Source organism: Pantherophis guttatus, chromosome 6, assembly GCF_059756535.1.
Source record: "Pantherophis guttatus breed Tessera chromosome 6, ASM5975653v1, whole genome shotgun sequence".
In the NCBI taxonomy this organism is placed as follows: Eukaryota; Metazoa; Chordata; class Lepidosauria; order Squamata; family Colubridae; genus Pantherophis; species Pantherophis guttatus.
This window is the reverse complement of record NC_142068.1, coordinates 40,570,530-40,587,338: the sequence shown is the minus strand read 5'-3', so window position 1 is coordinate 40,587,338 and position 16,809 is coordinate 40,570,530. Positions and strand designations below refer to the sequence as shown.

The 16,809-nt window shown below is 37.3% G+C and overlaps 2 protein-coding genes across 2 annotated transcripts in view; both read right to left on the bottom strand.

Annotated features, from left to right (window-relative positions):
- DZIP1L (DAZ interacting zinc finger protein 1 like) overlaps positions 1-749 on the bottom strand; it is a 34,635-nt gene extending 33,886 nt beyond the window's left edge. Inside the window, exon 1 of the mRNA XM_034439602.3 lies at positions 295-749. The gene's annotated coding sequence lies outside the window, so the exon portion shown is untranslated. The remainder of the gene's footprint in view (positions 1-294) is intronic.
- Positions 750-5,712: 4,963 nt separating this feature from the next.
- Positions 5,713-8,340, bottom strand: A4GNT (alpha-1,4-N-acetylglucosaminyltransferase). Its single transcript, XM_034440286.2, has 2 exons — positions 7,933-8,340; positions 5,713-6,315 (listed from the first exon to the last, which is right to left on the bottom strand). Exons 1-2 carry the CDS (start codon positions 8,338-8,340, stop codon positions 5,713-5,715), a joined length of 1,011 nt encoding a protein of 336 aa, XP_034296177.1.
- Positions 8,341-16,809: the final 8,469 nt, after the last annotated feature.

Here is a 16,809-nt window from a genome sequence, read left to right as displayed (position 1 = left end):
GAAACGGTTGCAAAGGAAACGGCTTTCGAAGAAAAGTTGGGGTGGTGAAAAGAGATCGCAGAGGGAGATCATTTCCTTCCCTGTGCAGTAGCCAATATTATTTTTCAGATGTGCCAGAGGTTCAGCAAAGACCAAGCTGGCAATGGTTAACCGAGCAAGCGATGCAAATCTGTAATGAGAAGAAGGAACTGGCTTGAACGAGGCGTAGTCCCACCTCTTCTTCTCCCTCCCCTTCTCCAGCTTCTTTGGTATTTAAAGCATGGGGACTACATTTCCAACAAAGCAAATCCTTACCTGCCCGCAGGAAGCATATTTTGTGAAGCAGGCTGGTTATGTGTGTGTATGATTGTGTGCCTGCACTCGTGCTTAAATAGGCCCCGATACAAACAGCGCGGGGTTGGAGACAAAACTCGGCGCTGAAATCCTCCGTCTCTCCCCTCCCACCCAGGAAATTCAACACCATCCAGGCAAAGATCCCAGCGCGGTTCCCCGCAGCAACGAATCGCTTTCTCGGCCCGAAATTTGCAACGTCAAGAGGTGAAGCCTGAAAGCAATTCCGAGGCTCTCGCTGCGCCTCCGGAGCTTCTCCCAGGAGGGCTGGAAACAGCTGGTAAACCGTCCCCCAAGCCAAACTGTTGCTGTAGTAATTTATGAAAACACGGCATCTGATTGCTTTCTCTTGCTTGTTTAAGCTTCATTCCGGCTGTAATCTATCCACAATGTACAACGAGGGAGGATCGGGCAATCACAGTCTGTTAAAATATTGGTCCTCAGAGGTCTATTAAGGCTTCGCTTGTTGAATAACAAAGCTGCCTCTCCGTTTCTGGTTTGGTGTCTCATCACTACCAGCAGAGAGGACACAAGTCCAAAGGTTGGGGTTGCGTTCTATTGAGAGCTTCAATTGTATCCCTGTGTGCTGCGAACAAAATGCCCCTGAATGGGAGAAAGAGACCCTTTAATTTCCTGCTGTGGCCTCCAAGGAAAGCCGAAGTAGCAGCCCAGATATTCTACATTTCAAAAGGAGGCATCACTTAATAAACCTCAGAGAATAAGTGAAGCCTTCCAAAATTATCAGGCACTGATGAGAGAAAGCGGGAAAGTTCCTTTCTGTTTGCATTTTTAAAGTTTGCTTAACTAAGTGGTGAAAGAGGCAAGGGAGAAAGGTCCCTTTCCGGATGTAGACATCCGGATGTAGATGTTGGAACCTGACAAACAATTTTTGTCACGTTCCCCAAAAAAAAATGCTGAACCTTTTATGGCACATAGGCCTTAAAATACAAACACAAAGAACAGAATACAAATTCTGCCACCGATAGCCTCCCACCGGCCAGTACGCTCCCACAGAGAGAGACTCCTCAGGGTGCCGTTGTAGGCCAGACAATGTCGGCTGGCAACCCCCAGGGGGAGGGCCCTCTGGAATGACCTGCCCCCGGAGATACATAGGATCCCAGATCTCCGTGCTTCTCACCGTGCCCTTAAAACTTTTTTATTTCATCAAGCCGGGCTGGCTTAAACCCCCCCCTTTAGATATTTTTAATTGTTAATTGATTTTAGTTGGCGTGTTTTAAATTTATTGGGCCAAAATTTGTTTAATTCTTTTTTTTTTTTAAAAAAATTAAATTTTGTATGCAATGTTTTTAGTCTTGGCTGTTCACCGCCCTGAGTCCAGTGGGAGAAGGGCGGTATAAAAATCTAATTAATTAATTAATTAAATAAATAAATAAATAAGTAAAAAACAGCTTGCTACAGTGTGGGGACTAACCTTCTGTTAAGTGGGAAGTTTTTTCATCATCAGGCACAGCCACATAATAAACCTTGGCACAGCTCCGGTCTCCTCAATGTGCATTATTGAGGGCCCATAGATCAACCTGAGAGTCTTTCCTATGGAAGTGTGCTAACATACTGTGATTAAATTATAACCAATTCTAATTAACATCGATCCATAAATTAGCATATATCTCTTCCCTGAATTTCATTCTTTGATTTCTCTTAAAACAAACTTGTGATTTGTTTTTCTAAACCTAAAGGAGAAATGTAACAGTCTACTTCCATCCTTGCTGTCAGAAGAGGGCAGTACTAAATTGTACTAGATCAGTGTTTCTCAGAGGTTGAGAAACACTGCGGTAGATTCTTTTGATCTTTCTTAGCTTTATCATTAAGCAATCTTAATACATGTCAAAAGCTAACATTTTTACATACATTAATACAGTGGTACCTTGGTACTCAATTGCTTTGAAAGTCATCAAATTTGGTACTCAATGCATTTTGATCCAAAGTGTTTGTTCTGGTTCTCATTGTTTGTTTGGTACTCAACACACAAGAACATGTCACTGTTGGCAGCCTTATAGCTCACTACATTATTCTTTATGGGAAAAATTTGTTTGGTACTCATAGTTTTTGGTACTCATCACACCTCCCAGAGCCAATTAACAATGAGTACCGAGGTACCACATATTGTTTCTATATGTATCTATTTGGAATAATACACTGGGGAATATTCCCTGGTTAGTAAGAATAAAATCACAGCTTTACATAAATACGTTACATCTTTGAGGCGAACGATTTTTTTTTTTAAAAAAGCTAGTTTCATTTCACATTATCATTACATTTATTGTTCATCTATTCATTTCATTATTTATGCAGTTGTCCTGATAATACAGAGATAATATTGCTACCAAAATGTTACATTCCAAAACTACCAATGCTTTATTCTCAACTTTTTAAAGACCACCCCCCCTCCCCTTGTACAGCAACCTTTCTGATCATTATCACAACTGCAATACTGATTGGGTATAAAGTTTCCAGCAGACATAGATGAAAAAAATCAGAGAATATCTGCTGACAATTTTCCCATTCCTTCTCCCTTATTTCCTTTCTCTATTGCTAGCTCTGCATCAGAAGAGACTGTTGTATGAACGTTTTGCTAATTATTGGGTTTGGCTTTGCCCTACAGAGAGTATTACATGGTGCCTGAGAATTTAAGCTTATTTTGCCAAACATTGGAAATAGTTTCCAGCGTAATTTATTATAAATGAAAAACACATCTTAAATTTCAGAAGCTACAAGAATAATCTGAAGGAGTAGTGAGGAGCCAGCAGAGAAAACCCACTAGTTAAGCCCGAAAGCTCGGTTCTAAAGAGTCATGTGTACATGTGTATATTGCATAGTCTTACTTGAAATTGGAAAGTGGCTGAACAAATATTGCAAAATAGATCATATGGAATATTCTTCCTAGTAAGTATGATCCTGTTCATGGAGAGACTTAGTGCAGCAGGTTTGCTATTAGGGATGTAGTGCTCTATTAAGTGCCAACTAGAATAGTTCCAAGAGAAAGAGCATGTCTCAACAATGTTTAACTGCCCTGTTAGAGAAAATATTGAGGTTACAGATAAGAAATAAACCTACTTTGGATAATATATATCCCTTTCCTAGTCTTTTTCTAAACATATGTTAGATATATATTCATTTGATGTGAAGCTTTCACAAGTTACTGGCTTCTACGTTTCTTCATTGTTACACTAAAAACAATATGAAATATGAAATTATTTTTTCCATAGCCAGAGATAACATTGCAATTGTACATTATGAAATATGTTTATAAAAGTACAATGGGCATCTCTCCTGAAGATACAAATCTTATCAGTAATGATAATTTTATAAACTTTCATCAAAGAGAATTGATAAAAGAAAGGTTGCTGTTAAAAGGAATAGAAATAAATTACATGTAAGTTCATAGTTGGTGCTCCAAGCACAAATCTGTCTTTAAGGAGTCCCCATATTGTGTCCTCAATGCTACCTAAAAGTTATGAGTGGTTTTAAAGAGGTATTAGAAACTACGATAAAAAGTTATCATCTTATCTCTGATTTGCAACTTATTCTTCCTGTTCAAAGACAAGTTCCCATAAAAGAATTTGTTAACAATAAAACAATTGTTAGAAGAAATATCCTTCTGGGTTCGCTCCAAGTGGGGAAAAAGTCACTGGAAACATGGAGACTGCTTGGAAAGATGGTTTAATGGTGGACAGGATCACATGGTTTGAGTTCCTGAACAGAAAAGGGGCCGAGATGCAGTGAGCCCCTGGGTTTTATGCCTTCTCTGGCTTTGAACTTCCTGGGGCCCAGAAAGAATATCCTGATTGGTTGTCAGACTCCCAGGGGGTGGGGGTCTTAGCTAGCCTTGCTGGCTGATGTAATCATCCCAGGTGCCATGTGGTAAGTTTCTGTTGCTAGATGGATCATATTGTGTTGCAGATGATGATCCTTTGACAAAGGATTGGGTTTCTGCCTGACAAAAAGAGGGGGAGCAGGAAGGTGGGAGCTGCTTTGTCTTTAAAACATGTTTCTCCATTTCTCATTCAGGGAAATATATTCTGCCTTTTTAATATTTCCTAAAATATTTCATTCTTCTAGGAAAGGGGTGGGTGCTAACTTCCTACACAACAATAACATACAATTAAAATTATTGGTTTTGTTTTGTTTTAAACATAATGAAGCTCAGTTGTTGTTGTTGTTGCTGTTATTATTATTATTATTTATTGGTTAATCTTTAGTGAGATTCACAGCCTTTGGGCTGGTTAATAGCTTAGCAGCTCGAGTCCTAACCAAGGACCTAGGAACTGTTAAGGTATCGTCGGAGGATGTAAGCTGTTCCGAGTAAGGTGGTTTTTTGTAGAGTCAAAATGTTCAAGTCCGGCAAATTTAGAATTTCTAAATAGCGGGGTAGCCCTTTGGGTATTGCTCCGAGGGTTCCAATTACAATCGGGACAACACACGATTTCTTTTTCCACAGTCGCTCAACTTCAATTTGTAAGTCCCTGGGCACCACCAGTCGACATTGCTTTACTGACGGCACCCTGAGGAGGCCCACTCTGTGGAAGCGTACTGGTTGGTGGGAGGTTATCGGTTACAGAAGGTGATCTCATAGGTACCCAGGTCCTAAGCCATGGAGCACTTTAAAGGTAAGAACCAACACCTTGAAGCGCACTCGGAAGACCACCGGGAGCCAGTGCAGCTTGCGTAGGAGAGGTGTTACATGTGAGCGCCATGTCGCTCCCATAATCACCCACGCGGCCGCATTCTGGACCAGTTGGAGCCTCCGGGTGCACCTCAAGGGTAGCCCCATGTAGAGTTCTTAGCAATTGCCTGTGACTGTTTCCCATATAACATTGAGGTCTGCCATCACTACCACATAGGCTTTAGTTCTCTAGTGTGAAATGAAAATGGCGAAAAGATTTACATTTCCTGGGCTCAAATAGAAGTTCTAAGTATATTGCTCATTCATTCCCTGTGTTCTGAAAGTGTTAAATATTATCTTTGAAGATTGCTAGATTAATATTTGAAGGATTACTGAGTTTTAAATCACAGTTGTGATATGCTGGAATTATAGAAAAAACTCAAGGCAAGATTAGAGCTCTCCTATTTGGTATAGGAAAGAAAAGTTTCCCTCTTATCTCATATGTTTTTAAGCAGTCCAGTGGCTGTCAAAATTCCCACTGAGTGTTAGGAGCATGATGGATGCAAGGGGGCGGGGGGAGGGAGCCTTAACTTGCTTTTCTTCCTTCTGTTTCCTCCCACCCAGAATTTACTATGTTCTATTATGGGTTTTGGAGGCCTTGATTTCCTGGCCTATCAAATATCCAGCATCAGAGACTGGCATGCCTGTAAAAAGAAAGGAGTTCTTGGAGTACTCACAAAAACAACAAGTTTACAACCTTAGCTAGTTTTATTTTGAGGCAACTGTGTCTTGTGCAGCTCGAATCTATATGTACTAGGACAATGTGTTCTGACCAGGTTTTCCATAAGTGTGTTGCTTCCAATGGTCATATTCTTTTTCTCTCTCTGGTTCATGAAGTTCCATAAGTGCACAGCATAGGAATGATTGAACTCTGGCTTTGTGATCCATACTTCATAATACTTTGCCCATGTTTCATAAGGAATGGGATAGAAACGTTGGGGGTGCAAAAAGGAAATGTTGTAGCATACGTGGTCTTCCACGTTCTGAAAATTTGTAAGATTGCATTGCTTCTTTAGTATTCTTGTAAATAAGTAAGGTCCCTGATTTCCCCAGATGTCTCCATTGTAATTATGAACAAAATCATTCATGCAATCCCAGATGAACCAATGACGATGTTGAAAACCAAAGACCCCATTGCTGGAGAACTGGGAAGACTGAGCTGCCAAAAAATTAGCCACTGGGATAGGTTTGATGGAAATAACATCAGTGTCCATATAAATTCCACCATATTTCCACACTACTGCAAGTCTGATTGCATCAGAAATAATATAGGGCCAATATTTCTCCTTTGTTGTATTGACCTGAAAAAATTCAAAATCGATACATAAGCAAGGAATAGCAAGGACTAGCTAAGATAAAGCAATATTTCTGGTACTTGCAGTGAAGAAATCGTATCCATATAGTTCAACTTGCCTAAGATGTTACAGATTCAAGTTTTGGATGTGATATGTTAAACTGTATATTATCCCTGAAATTCTGACTTAAACAAGATTCTGCATGATGTGTGAGTGTGTGTGTATTTTTTTAAAAAACAATTTTTTTAAAAAATATAATGAATCCACTAATATAAGTTATACTGATTGTTTCTGTATTTTCTTAATATTCTCTGAAAGCTTTAAGCAGCAAAACATATTGTGATCAGTACATAAATACTGTTGCAATTTGTTCAGAATACAAGTCTTACTAACTTAAAGGCAATATTCTACACAGGGTGAAACCCATGCCCAAATAAAGATATATTAAGCAAAAGTTTAAAGGCTTCAGAAAAAAAATGCTCATATTGTTCTATTAATGTCCATAAAACGGTATAGCATAATGTTTTGTTACTTCATCCTTAGTGTGGATAGCTTTTTCCAAGCACATGTAAAATATCTCAAATTCAATTGTCATCTCCTTATAAATGAGTCAGAAATTAGATCATGCTTAAGCCTCTTTCCTAAAAACCTGCAGAGCTGCTGCTGTTTAGATTAATAGCCTGACCTGGTGATGGGCTTTGTTCTTAGAAAATAATTTTTCAAAGGGTGGAGACCCAATGTGGTTATTTCCTGATATGTTGTATTAATTTTGCAGGGTTCAGGCAACCTCTGAACTTTATTTCTTTACTCTTAAATAGAGCAGTGAAGATCAAGTAAAATCATTTCCATCTAACTTTTATGTTTGGGAAAGTATTCTGAACCAAGACTGACCTTTTTAAAAAAAAGAGTAGCCTCACGGTCATTCCTGGAAGTGCTGTGGATAAGCTAGAGTCTTAGAGAATAATCTGGCCGCACTGTACTATGAGGACAAGGTACACTTAATGTTAAAGAAAACAGAAAATTTCTTGTAGCATATCATATAGTACATTGTGAGCAGGGATGGGTTCTACTCACCTTTACTACTGGTTTGCAACAGGGCCACGTGGAAGCGCTTGTTTTGCTTGCGCGCGTGCTCTCTTCTGCGCATGCGCAGAAGCGTTCTGATGATGTCGGGGTCAGTGGGCGGAGCTCCCTCTGGTTTTACTACCAGTTCTATAGAACCAGTCTGAACCGGGGGCAACACACCACTGGTTGTGAGTAATATTCTTTTTGCCATGGTCTACACTAGGGGAGAAACTTTCAAATGGATTTTGTATTTGATTTATTATCATTTTTTATTTTCTCTTCTGGTGAGTACTTAAGATTGCTAACAAAATGTATAATATAGACTATATATATAAAGGCCTGGAATAAAATTAAGACTCCATAAGTAGTAAAATCATGTGACACCTGAAAAACTAAGGAAGAGGTGTTCACAGATTTCTAAGCACTGAGTAAATGGGGCTGGAGTCAAACACAAGTCCCAAAGGAGAGTGTTTCTTCTGATAAATGCAAGAGCAATAACAGAGTCAACAGAACAGGTCAGCTGGCTATCCAGAAAAACACTCCCACTTCCCATCTTACCTGAAGATACCATGACAATAGTGGCGTGTCCTGGAATAAAATGTCCTCCTGAAGAGGAAAAAGGAAAACATTCTTCATAGTTGATAAGAAGAAAAGTGAGGGGTAAGATGACTTTATATCTGGAAATGTGTTGTTGACCAGTCCTTTCAAAAAGAAAACGATAGGCCTATCTGGATAAACTCTGGCAGCAGATTCTACAGAACATAAAACAAGTGGAGACGGTTGCAGATGATCAGTTGTCTCCAGAAAGATGATACTTCTGCCCTGGGACATGACATCTTTGGGCCTCAGGAAATGTTTGGAAATTGGATTGCAGAAAAAGAAGCAATCTGGTTCTTGGGACAGTTCATAAACTATTCCAAATGCAAATAGAAAGGTGACACAGAAGCACATCTGGATTTCTTTCATCTTGTTGACTGCTTCTTAGGCTTTTGATATGAGTGAAAACAACATGTATTAGTCATGCATTTTCTACTACCATGACAATTACTGCACACACAAAAATCTACTTTCCTGTTGCTACTAAAATTCTTCAGCTAGGCTGAAAGGTATAACTTTTTATAGGTGTTACACAGTGATATAAGAATTTGTGTTAAGAACACTTTTGAGTAGAACTAAGCTGATTTCATCTCAAAAACATTTCCCTGGAGAAAACTCTGATCATTCCTTTACTGGTTTTCTACAAATGGAAGATAAACATACAGTCTCCACCTCAAAATGCATTAAGAATTATGTAGTGTAAGCTATTAACCAGTCCACCAATCAGCCTGCTGCCATCCTTTTGGAAACAATGCTATAATACAAGCATACCAATCTCTTAATAATAGAAGATCCAACAACACATACCTAATTATATTTATTTAGGGGAAAAAATTATAGGTTTTTTTTTTTGAGCTGGGTTTATTTCCATACATATTTATTTACATACATAAATATGTATTGCACAGCAGCCTGAATCTTGAGAATGCTCAATTTTTCTCGACATCACCACTGAAGACCTCCACCCATGCCAAAGTGTGTGAAAAATTCATAAAATCGAGAAATAATTCTGTAAATTTGAGAAAGAGTGTAACAGATACGTTCCAGAATGCAGTAGCTTTATATACAACATGCAGAAATAAAAATAAAATCCCACGCTTTGCCAGAAAAATATGGAGATTTCTTTCCCTCAGCCACCTTGTGGCCATTTGTCTTATAATTGCTGTAGAGACACTATTGCTGATGAAGGTACTGTTTTTCTGTTAAATATCAACAGATATCTGTTAAAATAACAGATATTTTAAATTCAGTTCTCTAAACAGATCTCCTCTGTCAACAGACCTCATTTCAGACAACAACTCTGTTAGAGCTGTGTTTCTTCTGAGCTTCTCTATTGGAATATCGACGGAGATTTGAAGTGATGGGAATGACTGAGCTACTCTAATAAAGCAACATTCTACTAGAGTGGATGAAAGATCCATGATGTTTCTTCATAAAGACCCCAAGATTGAATATATTTAAACTTTTTTACTTAGGAAATCCTGTTTTTCGGGGGTGGAAATGAACATCCCAATTTTCCAAACAATAAGATAATGTTTGTCAGATTACCTGATTTTGTGGCTATATTCTGATGAAATCAGTAGATACCTGCAATGTTTTAACTCAGCTGTTTCAACAGGAGGTTCCAGGAAGATGCAGCAGCTGGATATCTTCTCAGTATTCAGAGTATTCATGTTGTTGCTTAATATTAGTTTCCATGTGACTGATAGAAATTAAAAAATGGCATCTTCTGACTTCTGGTACCGTGGAAGATCAACTGGTTTTGAACAGGTAATTCTGTCATTCCCACAGCTTTCATATTTTACATTAGGAAGATGATCATGAGAGAGCTGGTAGTTTTCTTCCAAATTTCTTTAGGAATACATATTTTTTTAAAAAAACCCTTCTTCTTGCAGACTTTCCCGAGTAAAATATTGGTTCTAATGATGGCCGCTTAATAAGTACTATCCATCTGTCTTTCCGTTTTCCTTTTGAAATGAGAACCTGGACTTGTAATGCTTTACTGAAAAGCATTGGAGTCATCTCAATGCTGCACTTTTGCAAAAAGGCTGCAAACACTTAAGTGAAATGAATAATTAAATATTTTAGCAAGCGTGTTCTTTTTTTCCACCATGGCTTAGCTCTGGAAAAGGTGAGGAATGTATTATAAACATCCCTGAGGACTAACTTCACAGATTAATCACCTGTCTGTTTTATCCACAACTGAAGGAACTGAAAAGAAATTTTGATTGTCCATTGTATAAATAGAGGGGTTTGCTTATTTATTTAAACAATGTTGGAGTTTGTAAATATAATATCTAAATTTCCTAATTCTTTGGAATGATCAATTGCAAAGGCAAAGAACATAAATTTGTATCTGAAGACAAAGGAAGACAAACAAGTTACTGGTGGATAGGATCTCACTGAGAAACAAAAAGAGATACTGGCAGTTAAACTAAAGAAGAAAGATATTAAAATACTTATTAACACAAGATGGCTGGGAGAAAGGGGATGCAATTAGTTTCTAAGAAGATATGTTAATGAAAAGGACCAAAGAAGTAAAGACATCAAGCAATATCCAGGGTGCTAGATTTCTTGTTCAATAGCAATGGCAAAAGGTGCCATTTAGATTTATTTAAATATAGGGTTAAGTAAAAAATTTGGGCAATCAAATTTCTGATGATGTAGTTGAATCTTTGAATTGACTTTCTGAATTTAATGGAAAAATCAAAGTGAAACATCGAATTGAATGCTTCTGATTCTTTTCTGATCATTTTGATGCTTCTGTATAAAATTGAAATCCCACCCAAAACTATTAGGAAACACACTTAACAATTTATTTTGAATATCTGGACTGGATTAACTTTCAGATTTGATTCAATTTTTCTGAATTAATTTAATGATTCAAATAAATTTTGCCTGATAGGTCAGGCATGTTACTTAATACACTTGTTTTTATTTTGTTCAGTTTCAGAAAGTTCAAGTGAAAATCAAAACCCCATGCATTATTAGATAATATTTATATACCTATATTCATATAAACTAAACTGTAATCTGATGCATATTTTCTTGGGAGATAGTCCAACTGGAGTCAATTTATAGTAATATATATCTTGCTTGCTTGCTTTGTACTTTTATTCTCTGCTGAACATTTAAACATTATTACCTGTTTCATGTATAAAAACATGCAGTTTCAAACTGTGTTTGAAGGTCCTATGCTAATTGTCCTAATGCACTAAATTAATGCACAGAAAACTCTAGAGGTTTTTAGAAAGATTTTTAATTTATGCAATGGATGCCTCGTGATTTATTGATTTAAATATCTATTGGAATGAACACAATTGACCTAACATCTACCTTGCCCACTGTGCTTAAAAGAATATACATTTCCAAATAAAGACTTACCTGTTTTGGAAAGTACAGCAGATAGTGCTAGCCTGACACTAAAACAGCCGATACACTGAAAATTCTTTATAAAGCTTACATTAGATTTGAGTGAATGTAAGCTTGAACGTCAATTTACTGGGCCTTTTATATCTTCGATATCACTCCAACTCCTAACTTTTAGAAGTGATGTTTATACAGTACTTGCCATGAGATAAAAAGAGGAAACAAAAGACTTTTTTAAAATTACTAGTTGAGAAGCAATACAGCTAATATATCTGTACCAGGTATATAAGAATTTGCTAGTAGAAAAGAATAGGTAAAACTTCAGAGTGTGAATGAGACACTACTAAAAGAATAAGTGTGTGTCCAAAATAGAAAAATAATGCAACACCATCACCTCTCATAGTTTAAAATGATTGCTTAAAACCACCAAAAAGAGACCAATTTCTTGTACCCAATCCTCTTTTGGATTATTTTTCTTGAGCAGATATTCTTTAATGTCCTAAAGAACAATATTGGGCTCAGAAAGAGATGTGGGAGATGCTCCAATCCTGGTGCCTACCAGATTTGTTAAACTGCAACTTCAGTCATAGTTTGGAAAAAAAACAAAAACAAAGGGAGACTAACAATTTCAAGGCCAGATACAATTTCTTTCCCTCTATTTCTTAGAGTAGGCATTCTAAAATTTTATTAGCCAAGCAACTGCCCATGTGGTTTTTGAGAGGTAGAAGCCGTTCTCAAGTGCTACTATAGTATAATTTCAATATATAGGGATATTCATAATAATTACATGTTACCCCTGCTGCATCAATACCCAGGAAGAATGAATAATTACTACATGAACCTACTGCTCTCAAATAGGAATTTATCTGTTACCTGAACACTAACAAAATATTGTGTTGTGATAGTGAAAATGAGGTAACAGTCTAAGTCTAAGCAAGGTAGTTTTACTTTTTTAAAATTATGCTTTAATGCAATTTCCTGATCATTAATCAAAATTAATTGAATCCAGATAAGGATGGTTATGCAAACATAACCAGAGAACTGGATCAGAGAGTCCAAGCCTTTCCCTTGTGAGAATCAAATGGAAAGAGGTAGAAAATGTACCCTGACTTTCAATTCCTACAACTGTAAAATGTGTGATTGCATCAAGTAATTTCAACTTGGTTACTTGCATCAAATAATTTCAACTTGGTTAGTCAAAGGCAGCTTTGTATAAAGAAGATTGAGATATCAACTGACACAGTCAGCTAAAGCATTGGTTCTATTTGATAAGATTGCTTCAGTTCACAGTGTACCAAAGCTCTTTATATTTTATCATAGCTTTGATGCTAATAAAACAATCAAGTACCTATATTTGCAGAACTTTATTATCTTCAACCATTATTTATAACAAACAGAACAATATAAATAGGAAGTTACTATTATCAAATAGTTCCGGTAAGAAAATGTTGTAGTCTAGAACAGGGGTCTCCAACCTTGGCAACTTTAAGACTTGTGGACTTCAACTCCCAGAATTCTGGGAGTTCTGGGAGTTGAAGTCCACAAGTCTTAAGGTTGTCAAGGTTGGAGACCCCTGGTCTAGAATGTTCCTATTCAGGAACCTGAGCAGCCAGATGTGTCCTCTTCCCAATCATATTAGAGCCTTAGTAGCGCAGCCGACTAAAGCACTGTTAAATAACACCAGCTGCCTGCAATTTCTGCTGGTTCGAATCTCTCCAAGGCTCAAGGTTGACTCAGCCTTCCATCCTTTCTAAGGTAGGTGAAATGAGGACCCAGTTTGTGGGGGCAATAAGCTGACTTTGTATAAAATATACAAAAGAATGAAGGCTATTGCTTAACGCATTGTAAGCCGCCCTGAGTCTCCGGAGAAGGGCGGCATATAAATCAGATTAAAAAAAAAAAAAAAAGTTCAAATCTCACCAGGCTCAAGGTTGACTCAGTCTTCCATCCTTTCAAGATAGGTAAAATGAAGACCTGGTTTGTGGGGGCAATAAGCTGACTTTGTATAAAAAAGAACACTGCTGGGGGGGGGGGTGAAAGCCCTACTAAGCAGGTATATACAAAAGTATGAAGGCTATTGCTAAATGCATTGTAAGCCGCCCTGAGTCTCTGGAAAAGGGCGGCATATAAATCGAACCAATAAATAAATAAATAAATAAATAAATAAATAAATAAATAAATAAATAAATAAATAAATAAATACATAAATAAATAAATAATAAATATTATGTTAATATTATTTTTTGTAACAAAAACCCAAATAGTATGACCATTAAATATGTCCAGCTTTTGTTCATTTTTTCAGCCCATAGATCCATCCATTACAGATTTTAATAGTTTTAATGTACAAAAATGTTAGTGTCCTCTATTTTAGCTACATAAGGACATTACGTTGGCATTTGAAAAAGGGCTCCCTTTTAATGCCAAGAATAAGTCACCCCAAGCATGAATTATTTAATATAAATATATGAAAGGGTTTAAATGCGTATTTTGTAGAGAAAAGTTTCAGGTAACCCATTCACTCATGAATTCCACGTTTAGCAGCACATATATGCTGGTATGTAAATAAGTCTATTAAAAATAATATAGTTGATTGAGATCCAAAAAGACAAGGTAGTTGCCCTTCTCCTTTTATTAAGGAAAGGCCTGCATCTCTGAATTTTGTTTTCAGGTAGAACAGAGAAGAAGAAAAGGAAATAAGGAAGAGAGGTAAGGCCCATTTCCCCATCTGTGCCTAACCACTTGCATGCTTTGCCTTTGCCTATTCCTTGTCTTTTTCTCACTTCCAGCCCATAGGAAGGTAGACTTCATTGTAATGTTTTCCATTTATTGTCTCAGGGCAGTCATGGTATCTAAAATATGTCAAGCTTTTTTTGTGCCTTCCAATCAACGACAGGTCCTTGATGTTTCCTTTGCAAGATTTCAAAGAAAATGGCAACTGGTTTGCCATTGCCTTCTTTCTTGTGCTGAGAGATAATGACTGGTGGCAGGTCACTGAGCTGGCTTTGTGCATAAGATGGCACTACAACTCTTTTTTTTTTCTGGTTTCTAAGCTGGTGCCTTAACAGGAACTAAGACTTTTTCTCAACCTTATTACTTGTTACCTTAAATCAGTGGTTCTCAACCTGTGGGTCGTGATCCCTTTGGGGGTTGAATGACCCTTTCACAGGAGTTGCCTAAGACCATCGGAAAACACATATTTTCAATGGTTTTAGGAATAATTTTATGGTTGGGGGTCACCACAACATGAGGAACTGTATTAAAGGGTGGCGGCATTAGGAAGGTTGAGAACCACTGCCTTAAATAGAAGCGTGGTGACTGCAGTAACTGAAAACAGAGAAAACAGAGATAGGCTAAGGACCAACAAAAAGGGAGCCACATTATGCTAGATATTTTTCTGCTAAATTAGGCAGTGAAGAAAGGAAAAAAGAGAAGAATAAAAATCAGTTTTTTTCTTTTATTTATACTCCTAACACTACTAGTGGTTAGCAATATAAAAAGTGCAAATAATAGACTACTCCAACATATTTAATATAAAGGAAAACAGCTAATAAAGAACAATATTCTTTCAGCCCTCCACATGCTAAATGACATTTGTGATGGTTCATATCACAAAAAGGCAGAGAATATGTAATAATAATAATAAAGATATATTTTTCTTTCTTCAGATATTAAAATAATTGACTGATGAAAGAATTTAAATGAAAAAATCTGCTTGTTTTTAGAATATTTGCATTATTTTTCTTAGAGCAATGGACTGGTTTTCTGTCATCAGTCAGCATTTTGTCATTTTTGAAGTGCTAACATTTATTTTTGTTTTCTTTTGTTGTAAATCTACTATTTACTGCCATGATATTTTTGATCTACATGAAAAAGGCCTGGAGCTAAATTTTAGAGGTCCCTAGCATTCTGTGGAGTTCTCCGTCTCAGTACTTCTCTGATAGTAAGCAGTATCTCTCCTTCCCCCCCCCCCCCGTTCCTTCTCTTCTAGTGAATGCAAAATCAGGGCCATTAAAGAAGGGTTATAAGGGATACAAGTCCTTCTGGCCATTGTAATCACCCCTAAAGTTCATGAAGGTTGTCTGAGAGCTGAAAAAGTAAACAAAGGGCAATAGTAGCATTATAGGAAATTGGAGCACAGGAAATTGCTTTGTATGTTAGACCATTGATCCATTTAGCCCAATGCTGTTAGCACTAAATAGCAGTGGCCTTCCAAAGTCTTCACCTAGAGATTTTGAAGTCCTATGTTGAGATGTCAGGACTGAACCTGGAACTTTTTACGTGAAAAAAAATTGTCCTGTTATTCAACTTTCCTCTAAGTAGTCATGTTTTGATATTGGCTTTCAAAGCTATGTTTGATTTACTAGAACTCCATGTAACTTTTTATGTATATATAGAGTCTGTTGAGTCATATGTCAAGCCTGCTGAGAATGGAGGTATGCTGGCTTTTCAGAACTAAAACACTAGTTATCTGATAGAGTCTCCATGTTTGCTTTCAGCTGTGAACAGATCCTGTTTTAGAAAATAAATGAAGGATGTAGGACTTTGTAATAGATTTGGGGAATGCAAAGCAAACACACAGTGTGATAGCTTATTGATACTTTTAACTCAATTATTCTCAATGTCATTGGGTTAACAAAGGTAAAGGTTCTCTTGCACATACTGTATGTGCTAGTCGTTTCCAACTCTAGGGGGCAGTGCTCATCTCCGTTTCAAAGCCGAAAAGCCAGCGCTGTCCGAAGACATCTCCGTGGTCATGTGGCTGGCATGACTAAACATCAAAGGCACACAGAACGTTGTTACCTTCCCACCAAAGGTGGTCCCTATTTTCTACTTGAATTTTTACATGCTCTCGACCTGCTAGGTTGGCAGATGCTGGGACAAGTAATGGGAGCTCACTCCATTACGTGGCACTAGGGATTTGAACCACTGAACTGCCGACCTTTCTGATCGACAAGCTCAGCGTCTTAGCCACTGAGCCACCCTGTCCCTTTAACAAAGGTAGCACAGTTTAAATTAATAATATATGATAAATATGTTCTATTAAAGAGACTCAGAATTTTATACACAATGTACTTTTTCCTATAACAAAGGTTCAAATATGGACAAAATAATGTCTCTTTAGTATCCCAATGTATTTGGGATACTAGAAATGTATTTGTACCAGAAATGTATCCCCAGTTGTGACTGAAACAGACAAAGGTTGAATCCATTGGTCCAGAGCTAAATTTTGCTTCCCCCTCCCACACTACATTGTTTCTCTTCAACCATCCAGCCTGAAACAAATTCTCACAAGTAACAAGAAATGATAAGAAACAATGCTAACATAAGAACCAGACCCTGCAACAAACCCAAATGTCTACTTTGGCTCCAGATTTGTTCCAATAGCATCATCAGATGCTGTTCCTCCGATATATTAAGAGCAATAGAAAGTCATTATTTAAGTCTGGAATTGCACACAACATTTGA